Consider the following 19,322-nt stretch of genomic DNA (forward strand, 5'->3'; position numbering starts at 1 on the left):
ACATTAACCGACAATTTGCTCAAAGATATCTTGTACTATACATATGTATATAGAATTTCGATAATTGAGAAATTGCCACTTGACAATTGTGCATATTTATTATAATTAATATTTATATAATATAAGAGAAGCAATAAATTCTAATGAGAACAAGACATTTCAGAATATTTGATTAAAGTTTTTGCATTTGAAGAGAGCATTAAGAAATACACTGATCATGATAAATCAAGGAGCTTTTTCGGTGATACAATATGGAAGTCTCAAATTAGGACAAAGCACTTTATCGCAAATGGTGCATTTAAAACTATTTTAATCAAATCAAATCAAATCAATCATTCAATTTCTATTTAATTTATAAATTAATTATTATTTCTACTATAATATTTTGTATTATTTATATACGAATTGCTTTTTTGAATAAATCCTACCTTAATACTATGGCGAAGCTTGCGTTGCGATGAATCGATAACGGTCAAGCTATTCATCTCTAGAAAGTGTATGTATTGGAAATACATATCAAGTCACATGTCACATTGTGAAATAAATCAATTGAGCTTACAATTATTACAATATATTTGTAATTCTACAATAAACGCCATTTACAAAAGTCGCATAGTTTTTTTACCGTCTCTTTAAAATAATCCTTCGTGAAGCTCAAATAAAGTCAGCAACAAAGGTAAAAAAAAGAGAAAAATAAAAAACGTGCAATAAAATTTGTTGATACGGATCAGCAATTAAGTTCCAGTTTGCAACGCATTTAGTTAGTCGCTCGTACGTTGGGGCTTTGCCTTTGGATTTGCTAATTAACACATCGCTAAGCTCGTGTTGGGTTTAATTAATGACGCCCATTGAAATTTACATACGATTGTGCGAAATGTGTCCTTCTGGTCTTGGCCAAGAACAGGTTTTCGTTTATATTTAGACCAAAAAGTAAGATGCAGCTGCTCTTTTATGGTCTTTGAAAGAGCACGTTTAATTTGTTGTAAATGCAGCAAAAATCTGAAGAAAAAAAAAACCAGTTGAATGCCGCGGCAGTGGACCAAGTCAACGGACCTGACCCTCATGTGTAGGTGTCGTTGTCATCAGTTGTTTGTTTCAACTTGGCCTCGACTTGTCAATATCGCTTACATCATCTTATTCGATGCACAACTAGACTGGCGACGAGCAGTGTGGTCCCCAAGACTCGAGACCAAATCTAAGCAGTCCCATGTCACTGGCCACTTGCCTGTCAGCCAACGGCGCCTACAGTTGACACTTTTTCGCGCCGACACGCCCGCTAATCTGCTCATGCATATCATCAGCAGACGCAGCAAACGGGGGTCGAGTACCCGGCCAAGCCAAGTGATGACTTGACACTTTGCGTAGCGGCCCAGCTGGATGCCAAGAGGCAATCTGTCGCACAATAATATTCATATTAGACCTGAGTCCCAGCGAAGATATCGCTTACAACTTGTGCTCTCAACTGGTAATTTCATTAACATAAGTATATCTATGTATTTGTATTTACAGCTCATTAACCCGATAGATCATTTTGTTGAGCGTTGACACCTCTTTAAGATGTCTGCTTCGAAGAATAACCAGAAGTAAGCCATCGATTAACATACCCACAAACCAATCTTGACACAACTGTTTGTTTACTTTCATAGCCTCAATCAACTGGCATCTGGCAATGACAGCATAATGGTTGGAATACTCTTTAATGACGGTGTCATTATAGCCATCACCATGACGAGCCATCTCATATTCTATTTGGATGATCGCATTTAGTAAGCTCCTTAGTTAACTGTCCAACTTTGTTGTTAATCACTTGATTTTCCAGCTGTTGCGCCAGAAGCACTGGCTACGATCACGACTCATTGCTGGAAGTGGCAACCGAACTGGAGGAAATATCATCGCACACAGTAGGCTACAAGGGAGCTTTGGTGGCTCAAGCATTGGAACTGCTCACAAAGAAGTACGAGAATCACCAGGATTGCGAACTACTGCTGGCTGGTGAGGATGTTTGTGGCCTGCACTTGTTCACGCTAACTTCCGATGGCTACACGTGCGCCTGCTATGCAGCCTTGGGACCAGGAGCCGATGTTGCCAACGATTACTTGGGTAACAATTGGAAAAAAGACATGAGCTTAAAAGAGGCTGAATCTCTAGTACGCAGAACAATTGCCAAGAGTAGAGGATACAATGCCAAAGTTGATCTATGCATCGTATTTAAGAGCCACTAGGAGATCCAAGTAGCCGACTAAATATCAATGATCTGCATTCAGATAGTTCCTATATGACTGATTATTGTAAAACTTATTGTACCAACAAACAATTTGTATTGGTTGAGCTTGAAGCGAAAATAAATTAGTTGTTGATGCTCAGCTGGCCCAGAACGCAATGTAAATAATTAACAACATTTCTCAGAGAATCGCCTGGGCCTGGTTCAGGGCGCTGGCATAGATTATCTGCAGCTTTAATAAACGTCCTGGCCAGACGCTCGCTCTCTTCTTGGCCCAGATGACTATCGCATTCGCTGGAGCCCATTGCAGGTTTAATGGCAAACGGTAAATGCAGAGTAAGCACAAATGATTTATGCGTAAAGGCAGCATATAATTAATAATGATTAAAAGCTGGCGCCCATCAACAGGCCCCAGCAAATGGATTCTCTTATAAGCAACTCGATTCCATGGATGCAGTATATGAAGCACTAATCGCTATGGACATGGGACATGGGACCAACGCACAACGCACGAATGAACCAAAGCTAAGAGACTTTCCTACGAAATGAAAAGTGGTATAGTCAAGATCAAAAATCCACTGGCGCCCTGGAGACGACCCGCTGTGTGGATTAACATGAATTTATATGTGGCATTTGAATGTTTCATATTGGCCACGAGTCGACTTCAGACATCAGACTGCGAACTGCGAATTGAGAGAGACTAAAAATGGGTCTGTGCGTGACCAGGTTTCATTTTCATTAGCCTCGTTACCCGCTTGAGTCGTGGCCAACGTTGCCAACGTCGTGGTGTGTGGTCGTTCCTCCATTTACAGCACCTGGGTGGCATTATGTTGTCAGAATCACGACTCTCCTCTCCGCCGCTGCACGGAGCAAACGAGATACTAAATGATTTTGTGCTCCAAATTGCAAATGAAAGATCATTTTTTGCGGTGTCACTGTAATAATAACTTTAATAACTTATCATGTTCGATTACTACAATTATAAGAGACGTTTTTTTTTATGATCTTATTATGCCCAGTTGAAAGTGATATGCGAATGTACATATGTATACACATATGTACATACATACATACATATGTACATACATATTTAGTTTTGTTCAAATATGTAATTAAAATTATCGTAAATGAATCTCTATTAACAATACAACATGTTAAATTAAAATTTACCGAGCTGTTAATTCATACGAATTTTTTGAAAGTAAAGCCTCGTACCAGAGACTAGCAGATTTAAATTAAAATTCAAAATAATCAATTTAGTGCAAACACTAAACGCTAGACTAAACCTATTTTATGATTATACCCATTATATTAGAAGGGCAAATAAGAATATTATAGCTTTGAAACTAAAACTGTATGTATGGTTATGCTGCAAATGAAAAAAAGATACAAAAAATAAACAAAAACTCATAATTTTTTCATCTGAGTAGGAAAGCAAGGGTTATTAACGTTTTCCAAAATTAATTCCATCACGTTTTTCAAGAACAATCACGCCACGCTCAGCCCGTATAGCTTTCTCGCTCTGACCTCGCCTTTACCGAATTTACCAACACTCCGTTCGTTAAGTTTTCTCTTTATTCAATCGTTTCTTAACACTAACAATGATGCAGCTTCAGCTTCTTGCAACACAGCTACTTATGGAATGATGCGGCAAAAGGTTCTACTTAACGGAAGTTTCAGAGATGCAGTTCAGTCAAAACAGCGTATAATGCTTATGGTCATGTTACTTTAACGGTCGTATAATTTTAAACCTAACATATTAACTGCCTGCTTCACGACATATGTATATAATAACATCTATAGACAGAAGTAATGATATTTTGGAAAAATATGTCAAAATAAGGTCATGTCCAAACAATCAAAAAACAAAATAAAAATATTCCTAATTTATATTTTTATTTTCTCTTTTGAATAAAATAGTCTACAAGCAATTAACAAAAATGTTTAATTTTTATATTTAAAGATTTTTCTCTTTAAAAATTAAAATAATCTAAAAATAGTATTCTGAATCATTTAAAATAAAAATGTAGACCCAAAATGCAAACAATAGTTATGTAGTATGCTTAACACTTTTAAACTTTTTGGAAAAATGAGGCAAGTCACGTGAAATTCTAACTTCGGTATAATAACTCAATCTACAACGTCAAACAAAAAAAAAATAGCGACAAGCCACAGGTGTTTTGTGAAACATGCGACAATTTGCTTAAACCCAACAAATTCGTTTAAGTTAACGTCGCATTAGGATATTCAATATGCTTTGGTTTACATATAAATTCAGTTTCTGCCTTGCCCTCAGCTTGCAACTGCAATACATATCTGTGCACGATGTACTATATATTCTGGGACATCCGCGAGTTCCGCAGTCTCAGCACGAATAGAAGGATTGGAAGTCGCGGGGTTTGGAGTGTGGTGTAGTGTTGTCTGGTGGATGCCGCAGATAAATTTTCATGTTGTCACACCTGTGCCGAGCACGGACATAAATATATATCTGCGAATTTAGCCGCCGAAAGGTGGCAGTGCAACAATTTCGGTCGAAGTAAGATATCACAGGGAGAGGCATTCAGTTCGCACCCAAACCCAAGTCGCCAAGTCGCGACGAAGGTGTAAAAAATTGAAAGGGAAATATTATTAAAATGCCGCATTGTTGAATGTCGCCTGGTGGCAGATGCAGAGGCGACTTCTTGGAACTTGCATCCTCATTGCTGGCGTTTATTTATGGCGAATATTTGATTTTCGAATTTCGCTTTTGGCATTCGTGTCTCGTGCTGTTATCGCAGTGGCATTGACATTTTGACTGTGTGCCTCACCGCGAGGCAAACGCATCAGGCATTGGGGCCTTGCAGCAGAAGTCACTGCATAAATATTTGCTTATTTATGCACAAAAGTCAACACTGAGTACACAAAGTACACAATCTGCGGCTGCTTATCGCTCCAGGAGCGGGGATTTTGGCCGAAGCAACAGGTCGGAGTGCGCTGCAGATGAAAGTTAACCGAAGAGCTGACTGAATGATTTAAGATAGCAAGTAAACAGAACATGCAAACTTGATTGTGTTCAAAGATAAAGGTAGAAAGTAGGATATTTGGCATGTAAGCGCTGTTACTATCCACATTACTCATTCACAGAGAAGAGTGTATCAAAAAGGATCATACAATTTTAATATCTAAGAATGTAATGAATTAATTTTTACTATTTATTGCAAGCAATTCAGTCTGAGACTGCACATTGTTATTTCAGAAGACTTCAGGCTTTAACCCATTGCAATCATTGTCAGATGTGCGTTGTTCCATTGTTCAGTGAAATTAAAAATTGTGGACACTGCCTCAACAGTTTATTATATGGCGCTGTGGTCAATGCATCTGGGCACGGGCACCGAGTTGTGTCTACGTCCGCTTCTCTTAACTGCCCAATCATAATTCACTCGCGAGGCGCAAGGATAATCCGACATGCTGCCCCTGCAATGCCCCTCCTCCCCTACCCCTGCAATGCCGACAAACCGACCGCAAGTCTCTGCGTCTGGGAGCAATAATTTAAAAAATTGCTCTATTATTTATTTGAGCATATGTCAATGAAATGTATTTATTTATTCACGGCAGCAACAATAAACAAAATGCCAGCGAAGTCAGCGTGCTGTTAATGAGCATCATAGCGTGAGAAAGAGGGTGGGGAAGGGTGGTAAGGGGAAGGGAAAAGAGGGACAGAGGGCGTTGCTGTGGGGACACCGAAGAGAGGAATTGCCGCTGTTGACGTTAATTGACCGCAACCATTTTTTTTTCTGCAACGTGCAGTAAATTTTAATGAAATTGCTGGCGTGCATTACGAGTTGTTTGTTGCTCACACAAAATGGGGCGTGGCAAGGGCAATGCTGCATCTGCAACTGCAACACCAACTACAACACCAACAGCAACAGCATCAACTCAAAGTGCTGATGACACGCCTGTCAGCGACACTTTGTGCCGCTTGTTGCATGAAAACATTTATAAAATAAAATAAAATAAATATAAATAAAATGTAAATGAAAAAGAATAAAAAAAAAACAGAAAAAAGAAATATAAAATCATGCAAATTGCCGAGGCTTAATTTTCGACGCCCTGACAAGGGATAAGCCGGTCTTGTCCTCCTTGTTGTTGTTGTTGTTGTTACAGTAGCTGCGGTGTTGTTGGCGAGTCTGTTTAATGTTTTGCTTTCTGGCCAGGCTTCCACTTTTGATGTCGCTGCATTTATAAATTAATTAAAAATAAATTACTTTATGTTGCATGTCGAATTTCATTAAATTTAGCAAGCGACAATAAATTCAGCAACAACAACAACATTCTCAAGTAAGCATTGCGTTTCTTTTTGTTGTTGTACGAAATAAATAATAATGCTGCATTTTAAATGCTCCAACACCGAAAACTTTTCAGGACGATGAAGGAAAGTGATGTAAGAAATGCCTACAGTATATTTTAAGTTAAAGTCAGTTCACAGCAAACATCTTTAATAGGTAAATATTTTAATGCTAAGTGGAGTTAGTTTACTTTAATATTATGGAAATTAATTTTCGCGCCGTTTATACACAAAGTTAGATCGAATAATGCAGCAAAAATACTTATTTAATTGACAAACTTAGCAACCTTAGTCAAGTTTTGGCAAGAAACACACAACACGGGGCCAAGGAACTTAGTGAAACAGTGATTGGGGATGGGTTCTTATCTAGAATTGAAAAGAATTTAATTAAGCACGCAGGCTTAGACGTTGTGAATGGCTTCTGCAATTTGCCTAAAACTAACAAACAGAGTTAGTTAGGCAAACTGAGCAGAGTTTGGGATTTTGCCGCTGGCTAATTTCGAATTTAATTTGAGAGAGAGAGAGAGAGAAGTTGCCTGCTGACGCTGACTTGTCTGACCCCAAAGGTTGCACAGTAAACAGAACTTATTAAACCGAGGCAATCGGCATGCCATAAGAGACTGGGGCTGCTGTGGGCGTGTCGAGTTTGGTTAAGTGGCAAAATAACAAAGACTCTCTCGAACTGAGGACTTGAAGTGGTGGAGACTGAGAAAAAAGAAATTACACTCTTTGGATGTGAGTTGTGCCTGGCTTGGGTTGTGCCTGGCTGGACTCGACTTGCAACAAAACCGCAAATTAGTTGGCTGCCTCAGCGGACCACAGATGGCACAGCAAACAAGGAGAACAACAACATCCGAGCTGCGAGTTTGCCCTCAATGTCAAGCGTATCCACATGCAGCGCAGCACTTCCACACTCAACCCGAAAACCCAAGCGAGAGACAAAATAAATAAAAAAAAAAGAATATTGTTGGCACTGCCGTCGCTGGAGGCGTCTTTCCTGGAAACTCAACAAGAGGCACAAGAGACAACAGTCACCCCCACGAATGGCAGCGGCTTCTGCAGCCTCTTCTCGCAACCTCTTCTTATCAGCTCCCGCTGCTTGTGCCCCACTTCAAAAAAAATTGACGCTTGCGTCGCTCTAAATCGCCGTCAACGCTGTCATCGGCGATGTTCGCTGTTTGCCTCGTATCGACTGCATCTGCATCTGCATCTGCATCGCCATCGTCACTGGGATCTCATCCATATGTACGTGCATGTGCACTTAGATGCCAGCGCCAGATAAGCTCGCCCAGCCAAGTGGCCGACGAGGCGACTGCCCTAAACTCTTCCTACCATGGCAGTGACTTTGGTTCGTTTGCGTTCATGTGTTCGCTTTGTTCATAAATTATAATTTTATGATCACGAACATATTCGTGGAATATGTTGGCGTTACCAGCTCCATTGTCGCCACTGCTGACTGTCTCTCGAAGCGCGTTAAATATTAAAGTGTCTGCAGCAGAAGGAAGAGACTGAGACTGAGAATGAGAAAGAGACTGAAAATTGGCTTCGCTTGGTGTCGCAAGTCTGTTGCCATTTGTGTTTACACTAATTGAAGAACTCGTCGTGCACTTGGACACCACTCACTCTCAGTCTCAGTCTCTGTCACAGGCGCTGGCTTCGTCACAGCCATGGACACTTTAACACCAACTCCCAACTCCAAGCCCTCCAATCAATGTCAAGCGGCTTCCGTGGCCTGTGGCGCAGTCGCATTCGCAGTCGCCTCCTTCGACACTGTCTTTGGGTTTAATCGTAAAAATTTTTTATTGCCCCTGGGTTGGGGGTAGAGATCTAGCCTAGGCTGAAATTAGTTTGTTTAAGTTTGCCGACGGAAACTCAATGGAAAATGACGAGTCTCGCGCCTTTATTGAGTCTCGTAAATCAATTAAGTCCGTAGACAGCTGAAGTTCAAATATTGCATTATTTATGCCTTTTAATTAGCATACCCGAACATTACTTTCCCAGTTTGAACAAAAGATATTAATACTAATTCAAAGTCCACCGCCTGATAGTTAAATTGGAGGCGTTACCCATAAAACGGACGCAAAAATAGAATAGAGTTGGAGCATGTCTGCCACAGAATATCTTTAAAGTCTATCAAGTGTTGCAATGATATGTAAAAATGTTTATCTTGAAGAAATATATTGGTTAATGCTTTCCTGTATTTCATTATAGTATCGAAATTAGCAAGTAGGAAAGGACAGGGACTTGCAAAAGTTGTAAAACAAACTTGGTCAGGTGTTGTCAAAAATTGTATCTCTTATATTTTATATATATGTAGTTAGTCTCTTAGCGGACGGATATATATCGAAAATTTATAATATCCTTCTACTCTATAGCTTGCTATTATATTTTTTGTTTTGCAAGGGAAGGAATGAGGACATAACAAGAGATACTGAAAAAAATAAGAGCTCATATTAATAGACGAACGTGGCTATATCGTCTCGGCTGTTGACACTGATTAAGAATAAATTAATACTATAATGGAGACTTTATGGGGACAGACATGTCTCCCTCTACTTTTTACATACATTCCCTTCCCATTCGACCCAACAATATAATACCCTTCTACCCTTCTTTTTTTCTTATAGGTAGCGGGAATAAAAATAATTTTTTGGAATTATTATAAAACCATAATTATCTGATCCAAAAATAATAAATAACAATTTAAAAAAAATTGGTCCTTTTTTTTTATTAATTTTTCAACTGTTTTCTATACTGTATATTTTCTGTTATCACTAACATAAGTTGGAAAAAATAATTTTGATACCAAAGCAACTTTTAATAAGACGTCCAACGGTGACCTCGGATTGTTTTCATTTGGTAAGAAAATGTGGAATAATTGAAATTTATTTCCAGTTTAGTCCTTTATTAATTTGCGACAATTTGTTTTATGTTTCTCCTTTTAACCTTGCATGATTTCCATTACACAACAACAGGGCCACACATTTTGCTCCGTTCATGTAGTCTAATTTGAATTTGCAGCGCATAATGAACTTTAGCATGCAATAAAATGAAATTTAATATTACTACTATGTACTACGTGACTGTAGACTACGACTGTGAGGCGTCCTTATGGTTGTAGTCCTAATTAGTTCCTTCCGCATAATTGTGCACAGGCAACGAGCAATTTTAATATTTAACTGCATCTGTTAAATGAATTTATTGTTTGTGGCCAGCCCAGAGAACATTTGCTATTTTTGCTCCTTTCGCAATGGTTCATTGAATTTATGGGAATTATCGAATTTTAGCTGACAATTCTGCAAAATCAATTGCACTACATTAGATACTCAATTAATAGTCCAAGCATACAAAATCCTTTCTAAACTTTTGTTTTCAATGCAATAAATCTCCATTTGGGAAGTAATGACAAAATCTCTGCTCGACTGGCATCCTCATATTCATCATCATCATCATCTGAGCTAAGTTACAGTTGGTTGCTCATTCAATTCCCTGAAAATGCTTGCTAAAAGTTGAGCAAAATTAGCAAAAGCGTCAAAATTGTGCCAGCGTGAAAATTAGGATTAAAAGCTGTAAAAGTTGGCAAGCAGCTAGACAAGAAGAGCAATAAACTTTTGGATTCACCAACAGTATTAGTCAAAAATGGAATAACTTCTTTGAATATGCAAACTCTTAAGTAATTACATATGTATCTACAAATGTTTGTTCGTCTATTCATGAGGGCAAAAGTATGATGAGAATATTGTTATAAAGTGTTAAATATATTTAATTATGGATTACCTATCCTCATTCAATATTGTTCAATTGGAGACAAACCTCTAAAATTTGGCTCTTGTCAATACAACACAAATCCGTCTTAATTGCAGTTGCAATTCAATTCACACCTAAGAAAAACACTTGAAACTAAAACCACAATCACCACAATTCTATAAGCACTCTTCATCAGCCATGGCACAGAATGCTATCAACCCTTGTTTGTGGTTTACACGAAGTCCTGAAGTCCTTTGAGTTGTCTGAAAACTTCCACTCAAACTTCATTTGCGAGTGCGAAATTATTAAGTAACTCAGCGACAAATTTCAAAGTGATGGGCGGTTCTTTTTGATACCCTGTAATCCTTAAAAAATTATTGCAATCATATATGCAGCAAAAGCTCAGCTAACTATTCTATTATTCTATTTACCATTGACACCCTTTTTTATTTGATGCACTTTTGACTTCCGAAAGAGTTTTAAATATTAAATACAACAATCTTATTTCTATTCCTTATTTACTTTACTTTTCACTTTCATATTTTTCTTTCATAATTTCTTACTTACTTTTCACTTCCATATTCATTCGGCCAAAAGAGTTTTCATTCGAAGATACGCAAATTTGAGTTTAATTTCTTATTTAGAACAGGTTGCAAGGGCGTAATAATGGGTATCTTTGGGCTAGTGATCTTGAGTAGAACTCCCGCGCTTGTTTTTTGTGTGCATCGTGTATTTTATTACAAAGCTTTATGAGAGGGTCAAACGAAAATCTGCTCGAAGCGCAGCGCGGCGAAATTAATTAAAAACGCCCACATTTCAGCGATAAATCAGTGGCGGATGCGGTGACGACGACGACGACGACGTCGAAGACCGAGGGCAAGATTAAACGACAGCAGCAGGCGTCGCGACGGTCCACACTCACACACACTTGCTCACGCACACACATGCGCTGGATATTTGAAGTGCTCGTGCGGTGCCATAAGTCGCCCCTCAGATGCCACGCCCCGTGTCCAGCGACAAGCGACCGGAGACCGACAACTGGCGACGAGCCGTGTTTGCTTAAGAGCCACTAATAATCCATTGTTGGCTTTTGTCCTTGCCGCTGTTGTTGCAGCTGCTGCCGCCGCCGTCGAACCGCAGCAATCGAACGCAGTGCAGCCAAAAGAAATTGCATGTTCAACAAGCAGCTTTAACAGGGTTGCCACAACAACAATAACGACAACGACAACAACAAAACAACAAACAACAACTGCAAGTACGGCTATAACAGTCACATTGAGCTGCGTTCCTTTTTTTTTTCGGGAAAACAAAAGTTTGTTTATTTTACTTCCCTCCAGATTTTATAAGTCGCAAACAGCTTTTATGTGTGTTCCACTCGGTTTCTCGACGAATGCCAGAGGATTCCCGTACTCCCGTAGTCCCTTTGCTGCGCGCTTTTTGAGTGCATAAAATTTCAGATTTATTTATGTTTCAGTTTTGTTGCGGCCTCTTCTCCACTTCCCCTGCACCGCACACTCACACAGTCGAGTTTTCTTCACTTTTTGCATATAAAATGTGTTTTAAATTAAAAATTTACTTGCAAAAATTTTCGATTTTATTCTTTATTTCTTTTTTTTTTTTTTTCTTTTTGGTAAAATAAAATTTATGCATATACTCTTAATGCTGACAGTGCCAGAGTTTCCCCCCAGTTTTTGGCGCCAAGTGGCAATTTGGCAAGGCGGCCAGTTCTTCAATACACGCTCTTACAGTACATATCATAAATATTGGGCCCGGCTTGTCTCTGAAATTGTTGACGTTTTTATGAACGACGCGATGTCCAGTGCGTTGGCCAATTGAACATTCGAAACGCCAAAAAGCGGCTTAAAAGCTGTTCGAAATCGGGAACGAGAATGCAAATGGCATTACAATTGGTTGAGAGCTTCGGAGTATTACTTCAAGTATGGATTTGAGCAAGCGCAGTTGAGCAAAAAATGATGGTTGAGGCTTTAATTTATTTTCCTTCAAATTTAATTAGGCGTTGAAGGTCTGACTGAAATCGGGGCCTTCGTGAAATCGAAACATCTATTAAAAATAAAATAAGTAAAAAATTAAAATTGTCCCAAGCATGGGAAATATAATTAACGAAAGAAGAATTAAAATTGTCCCAATAGAAATACTAGCATATTTGTTTAATTAAAGTATATTTTGAATATTATATTATTTTCCAATTGTTGGAGTTATTCTTAAAATATACCAAATTAATATACCGTACACTGAAAAAATACCAAGTTCTAAAATCAAGAACATTCATCTTGAAATTAGACCACTTTAAGAAACATTTCTTAAAATTAAGAACATAATTATAAAAGCTGTTCAATTTTGCAAAATAAGAGAAATTCTAGATTTAGGTTACGAAATACTGTAATCGATCGAAATTCCTATAAAGTTTTTATCTTGATTTAAGTGTTTTCAGTCATAGCTCAGTTAGTTGCAACTGAATAATTAATTAAATCATAAAATGGTAAAATAAGTAATTTAAAAAAATAATAAATTATATATTTGTTTAATCTAGTAATAAGATTTTTGTTCTTAAAACTAAAAGATTCTTTTTATTAATAAGAACTTAGGTATTATGTAATATTAAATGTTCATGAAATCAAGATGAGTTTTAGGATTTGCATGTTCTAGACACAAAATTCTCAGTACTAAGACAAAAATCGTGATTTTAGAACTTTATTTTTTAGGTGTAGCGGGTTAAATTATCTCTACTAATAGATATGCATTGGTTTTAATAGAAATATATTACTTATAGTTCCAAAAGAAATTTATTTTAAAAAGATACACAATTCAGCTGTATTTTTTACTGACATAAAAAGAATCTAGATTGATTAAACAATTTGTTGACATTAAGTGACTAGCAAAAAGGACAATCAAAGGCGATGAGTTAATTTCCATTTATTTTCAACACACAAACACTCTCGTCGAGCTGTCACGTCAGATATTTACACACATGTTGCTGCCTGGCTGAGATTGCGTTATGTAATGAAAATGAAACGACCTTTTGATATACAATCGATATGCATTTTAAATGTTGTGTTAAATGGCGTATTTAGCGTGCTCACGGCTAAAGTTATGGGACAACTCCATTCGAGGCGGTGCAGGAGGTCGTCGTCGTGGCGCAAAGAAACCGCGACGATAAATATCCAAGTGTAAATGGATACGAGCGCCAGCGAACCGGCAAAAGAGCCAAAGCCAAAGCAGCTAGCCAAAGCAATGAACTAATAAAGGACAGCCGTGACAACAACAACAACAACAGCAACGACGATGACGCCGACGCTTTATTAGCCAGACATTGTTATTGTTATTATTGCTGCTGTTGTTGGTGTTATTCTGGCTGTTGTTGTTGTTGCCATTGCCTGTTGGCCACGGCATTATGTACGTACGTAAGCGCGCGCCGCAAATGCGTTGCCATAAATTTTAAGCTTTAGAGCGGCAGCAGCAACTTAGACGCAACTCCAACAATGTCTATGAAGACGTCGACAACGACGTCGCGGCGACGCCAACTGCGTCGGCACCGCTAATGAAGATCAACGATTGGCGGATGCCGACGTTGCCGAGATTCCAGCAACAGCAACAGCAAAAGCAAAGGCCAAAAGCAAGAACAACAACAGTTAATGGCAACGATTGCAGGCGGTCTTCACCTTTCGTACTCAATGTGGGTGGCCACATTTCTATGCGCTGCGCGCAAATAATTCATAAATTTCATTCAATTTTTATTAAACGCAAAATGTACGAGCAGACAAGAGGAACGGGCGGAAGGGGCGAAAGGCTGTAGCTGTGCGAAAGGAAGTGGGTGGAAGGTAAGCAAACGAAAAGAACGTACCGGAAATCCGCTCATTACGCAAGGCTTGTAATTAATCTCGAAAAGAAAAAGAATTTATGAAAAAAGTTTCGAACCCGACTTTGTGTGTTGGGGTCGTGCACCTGTTACACGTAGGATTTGGGATCCTCATCCGCTGCGCTGCGAAAGGGTTTTACTCCATCTCGATTTGTGTGTAAATATTTGCAAATGAGTTTGAAATTAAGCTGCTGATATTAATATGATACTGGGTTGCACATTGGTCAATCGGTCAATATCCAACAGTCGATGATGCTAAAATTTAATGCAGATATTTCTATTAAGATATATAATTTAAATACCTGTGATGATAATGATTAATGAACTAAAACAAATCTTTACACATACAATAAAATATTATTACTAGTGATTATTCCATCGAATCTATTGTACACCCTTGTGAGCCTATAACTCATTCATTTTCTTTAATCTTAAAATACAAAAATATATTTTTCATTCAAGAATGCAAAAATGTTCAATGTGAACCCATTAAGTAAAATCTCAAACGTTCTTAAATTAAAATTGTACACCGTCTGAACCAACAAAATAAAATATGCAAGATCAACAACACAAAAACGTCCACAATGACCCACTGTACATCTCGGGCAAAATTTAGTAAGACAGTCAAGAGTACGCGCCACAGATTGAATGGTCCGGTCCGGTCAAAGTAAAAAATACAAATAAATTATTATAATTCTGATTCTGTTCGTTTTTTTTTTACGCCAACGTATTTCGCATGTCAGCTCATGCCATCGTAGAGGACCAGATCCGGCTGTCATTCCATTCCAATCCCAAGCATCCAGAAAATCAGCTCGTCCAGTAAAAGCAGCAGCAGCAGCAGCAGCTGTAAGTTGCCTGCCGTACTCCCATTCCTCCTTCATTTGCTTCTAAGCTGTGCGGGCGACACTTGACTGACGCTTGTGCTGGCGCCATCTAGCGGCTGTTGGCTGCGCGTGCATAACTTGCGTTTCATTATAATGAGATTATCCCTTTTGCTTGTAGCTGTGTGTGATTGTTATTGTATAAGGATTTCTGCGCGTCTGTGAGTCTGTGCGAGTGTGAATCTGGCACATTTCCATCCAGAGAGCTGCAACAGCTGCTTGTGTTTTCTTATTTAAATTATTTCTCCCTTTTGACGTGTTGTTATTTCTTTCTTCCATCTCGTCTTACGCTGTTTTGCCATTAGTTGCTGGGATTTCGATTTGCCTTTATTTAGCTAACGCAAATAACTTGTATAAGCACAGTCAACCCAAACTTCCATCTTCCAATAAAGCAACACAAACTTCAAAAGTGATTTCAATGCGATGTGTAATAGGATTTATTTATTAAGTGTAAGCTTAATTAGTTCTTGAATATTTAAAATTACTTTTAAAAAAAAAATATATTTGATTTTTCACCCATGTAACATGTTTCTTGTTCTACCTATTTTTTAAACTTAAATTTGTTGTGATTAGCATATTCATAATTTAAAGGCAAATCCATTATTTCATCAATTTCAATTGAATCGAATAGCTTGTAACATGTCAAACATTTCGGGACCCCGAAGCACCGCAGGGCAACCTTCATCATATGGAAAAGTTGTTTAGCATGTACAAATTATTATGCAAAAATGTGTAAAACATGTCGACAAAGTGAAAAAGAAATATGTAATGATATACAATGTGTATATGTGTTTTCTCATTTCTTTAGGCTTACGGATTGAAATTGATTGGGACAATGCGAGTGATGCGAGTGAGGGCAAGCCCATATTTGAAAACTAATTAGAGCCAAACGACAATGGTAACAGCTAACAACTGTGAATCGTGTAATGTGGCTCATTACAACATCGTTTCATACAAATACAAGTGTGTGTGTGTGTATAGACCTCACTTCATGACAAAGAAACTACAACAACATTGACAAATTTAGGCGTGAGCTCAAGGCTATACACGATAAATTTCAAGATACCCGCATTTCTAAACCTTTAGCAGTTTTCCAATTTGTAAATAATGTTTTATTAAGAAAATTTAAATAATTTAGGATTTACAGAAAATGTTGGAAATATAGTTGGGGATCAACGACTTTGTAGAAGGAAACCGATCAGCCACGATAGTTAATACGCGACAGCACTTTCCCAAGCATTAGACTTGATGCATGATCTAGAAGCGTCTGATGTGAGTGCGGGATCGAATGAGGTTTAGGGTTGGCTTGGATTCAATTCGTTTCATCCTCTCGAAATCGTAGAAAGATTTCGGCGAACATTATGCGATGGGGCACAGGATAACCTAAACTTGCGACATCAGTTCGGTATTCATACGAGCCAAGACATCCTTGATATCACTCAGTTCGCTGGACAACCTTCGTATTGACCAACAAACAATGAACGCGTATAGTTCTGCCGCTTCATAGTTTTGCCGTGCTGACACTTTTATTGGTATTGCCAGAAGCTGACGCAATGGGGAATCGTTGCGGGACAACAACATATCACTCGTGATCTGCTAAAAGTCCGCGAGTGTTGTGTATTCACCAATTGACTGACTTGTTCGTTGAATTCGGCCTCGTTGAAACTGTTATCCCTGAGTCATTTAAGCATCCACGGATTGTGCACATACGCTGGTTTCCGTATTACTCTACGCCTCTGTGCGAAGTCATCGATATATGCAGAATTGCAATTGCCCGTCTACGTTGACTTCTCGCTGACACCGGGAGCGAGCAACTGGGCAACCACATATGCGACAGCATTCCGACTTTTGAAAGACTCTTATAAGCATCCTGACTTCAGTTGTAAAGTTCTTAGCATTTTCTTATCCGCAGTTTGATTTTACCGGTTCATTACATTTCGTTGTTACCCGATAATCCTAAAAATAGTGTAAAAAGGGAATTACAATAAATTTGAACAATCAATTCAATCGAAACTGAGCTGAGTTTAGTAATGAAATATTGAAAGTGAGGAATGCGAAGAGAGAGACAGACAGAGAGAGAGAGATTGACAGAAGGAAGAGAGATACGATTATTCCCGCTGTTTGGTAAATGTAAATGTAAAGATCGTTAAACATTATTTGCCCGATACATAAATTATGTGCGGACTTGTGAGTGCGTGAGAGCTGCGTGGGTACGATTCAAATAAAAAAGAAAAGACAAGTGGTCGCTCCCCTTTAACCGAGGAGTCCCCTTCTCAGTCACATAGATCTCTGATCACACACAAATGACATAAAAATGAACAACAAATGAAATGAAAGAAATGAGAGAGCTTTAAATGCAATTGTTGCTTTTTCGGAGATGAATATTTAAATGGCGAAGCAAATTTAATTATGTGTAAGATATTTAATGGAAAATTGAAGAGAAGCTTTTCAGCCTATGCCACACTGCAAAAGAAATGTTCATGTAATTTTATTCTGGTTGATGGTCTTCAAGCTCAAAAAAAATGTAATGTAAAGTATTTTCAGAGTTATTTTAAAATTAAAATTAATTAAATTTATAAATTTGTAAATAAACACATTGCTTACTTTTTATGCAAAAATTATGAAAAATTATTGAGATTGTATGATATGATGTAAAAATTGAATCCAGAAGACAAATTTTTAAATTATGATCGAAGTTCTACAATAATTTCCAATTTCGCATTCTTCAAATACGAGAATATATTCTTAACTCTTGCATGCTTTAATGCAAAAATGTGAAACTCAGATTGTAAAAGCTCAAGTATAAAAAAAAGAAAGTAAAAATAATTGTGTTATAATTGTTTTTTTTTACATTTATATATTGCTTTCAACATTTATATATACATATTTAGTTAGAATTTATTTTTAAATATTAAAGTATATTTAAGACGATTAAAGCTTAAAGTCTGGACAAACGACATCATTCTGATTGATTCTTTAGTTTCATACCAATTTTTTTTCTGTGTATCAGTGCCAACATTTCATTGCTGGTGTATTGCGTTTGTTTACGATATGGAAATGTGCATCAAAGAAATGATCAACTATCAAGGCTTGAAAGTATACTTTTTTCCTCCAACAACAACTTGAGCTAACATTAGTTTATCAATTCCCAGACCGTTGACTGGTTGACACAAAGTGCGTGGTCGTCGTCATCATCGTCGTCGTCGTCATCATCAAATGACGAGGCAAGAAAAAAAGGCCGCCACAGTTGCAGAGCTGCAGAAAGATAAGCATCTTTTATGGACCGCCGTGTTACAACTATTCAACAGCAACTAACAGATACTTATTTGAGTGCCGTGTGTCTGCTTTTGCCTTTGCGAGATTCAAATTGAAATTCGAATGAAAATAAGTAATTCATTTCGCTGCGGTTGGCAGCCAAAACCAAACGGAGTTTGAAGGGGGAGAAGGGGGCATCGTTTATCTTCTTGCTCATTAAATCATTCAACTGTCAATCAATTTACTCATGCACTGCACATTCATACCATTCGTCTCGCATTCGATGTGCTCTTCATGAGCTGCATCTATGATTCAACTCGTTTGCTTGCGCAGTGGATTCGCCTCGGATCCCCAGCTTCAAGTTATAGACAGTCGTCAATTGTCTGTGCGGCATTTGGCCAAAGGAAATGCATGTCTTTCATTTGGCCTTCGTTGGCAACGCTTTGGACCAAGCTCTCGACATCGTGTAACGGTGCTTGTCCAACACAATTATTCACATCTACTGTTTAAAACTGCACGCATTTCACGATTGTCTCTCATTAAATGATGTATGCCAGTATAGCGGTAAAGCAGCAATTGATTTCGAGCGGAAAATTGTGATATACACAAATTTCAAATTAAATGAAATTCAATTTGTTATACCAGAATAATTTTATATTAGTTTTTCTTTCGATATACAACTAATTATTCACGGTTGACTAAAATTATTGATACAAATATTAGATTAATTAGTAACTTATTTTTATTCCGCTACCCGTAGTGTTGCCAATCTGGCATATATGGTATTCTGCGGTATATTTTGGATGTAATAGTATATGAATATACCATAAATAGCCTTTGGTATATCTTGTACTCTGCGGTATATTTAGAATGTAATGGTATATGAATATACAGCGTTCGACTAAAATTGAAAATTTAAAATTTTTTTTGTATATTGTTTTGCGGTAATTGAAAATGGGTGGCAGGTACTTAACAGTTAAACATACTCTACTGTAATTTGTTTCTTATTAAACATAT

At 37.8% G+C, this 19,322-nt stretch overlaps 1 protein-coding gene and 1 long non-coding RNA gene across 3 annotated transcripts; both read left to right on the top strand.

The window, feature by feature from the left end:
• Positions 1–515: 515 nt before the first annotated feature.
• On the top strand, positions 516–2,395 carry LOC133844616 (uncharacterized). Of its 2 annotated transcripts, XM_062278692.1 has the most exons (4): positions 516–676; positions 1,510–1,583; positions 1,647–1,766; positions 1,820–2,394. In XM_062278692.1, exons 2-4 carry the CDS (start codon positions 1,558–1,560, stop codon positions 2,220–2,222), a joined length of 549 nt encoding a protein of 182 aa, XP_062134676.1. In that variant the 5' UTR covers positions 516–676; positions 1,510–1,557; the 3' UTR covers positions 2,223–2,394. The 2 variants fall into 2 exon arrangements, with proteins under 2 accessions (XP_062134676.1, XP_062134677.1); XM_062278693.1 differs by lacking the exon at positions 516–676 and having other exon boundaries at positions 1,504–1,583; positions 1,820–2,395.
• Positions 2,396–15,600: 13,205 nt separating this feature from the next.
• Positions 15,601–16,142, top strand: LOC133843540 (uncharacterized). Its single transcript, XR_009894517.1, has 2 exons — positions 15,601–15,800; positions 15,859–16,142. It is a non-coding gene; the product is annotated as an uncharacterized LOC133843540 (long non-coding RNA).
• Positions 16,143–19,322: the final 3,180 nt, after the last annotated feature.

The sequence above is a fragment of the Drosophila sulfurigaster genome, chromosome 3, assembly GCF_023558435.1.
Source record: "Drosophila sulfurigaster albostrigata strain 15112-1811.04 chromosome 3, ASM2355843v2, whole genome shotgun sequence".
Classification (NCBI taxonomy): Eukaryota; Metazoa; Arthropoda; class Insecta; order Diptera; family Drosophilidae; genus Drosophila; species Drosophila sulfurigaster.

Coding starts and splice junctions, on each gene's coding strand:
- LOC133844616 (XM_062278692.1), top strand. CDS start 1,558: ATGTCTGCTTCGAAGAATAACCAGAA. Junction 1,584..1,646: donor GCTTCGAAGAATAACCAGAA/GTAAGCCATCGA, acceptor TTACTTTCATAG/CCTCAATCAACTGGCATCTG. Junction 1,767..1,819: donor TATTTGGATGATCGCATTTA/GTAAGCTCCTTA, acceptor TTGATTTTCCAG/CTGTTGCGCCAGAAGCACTG.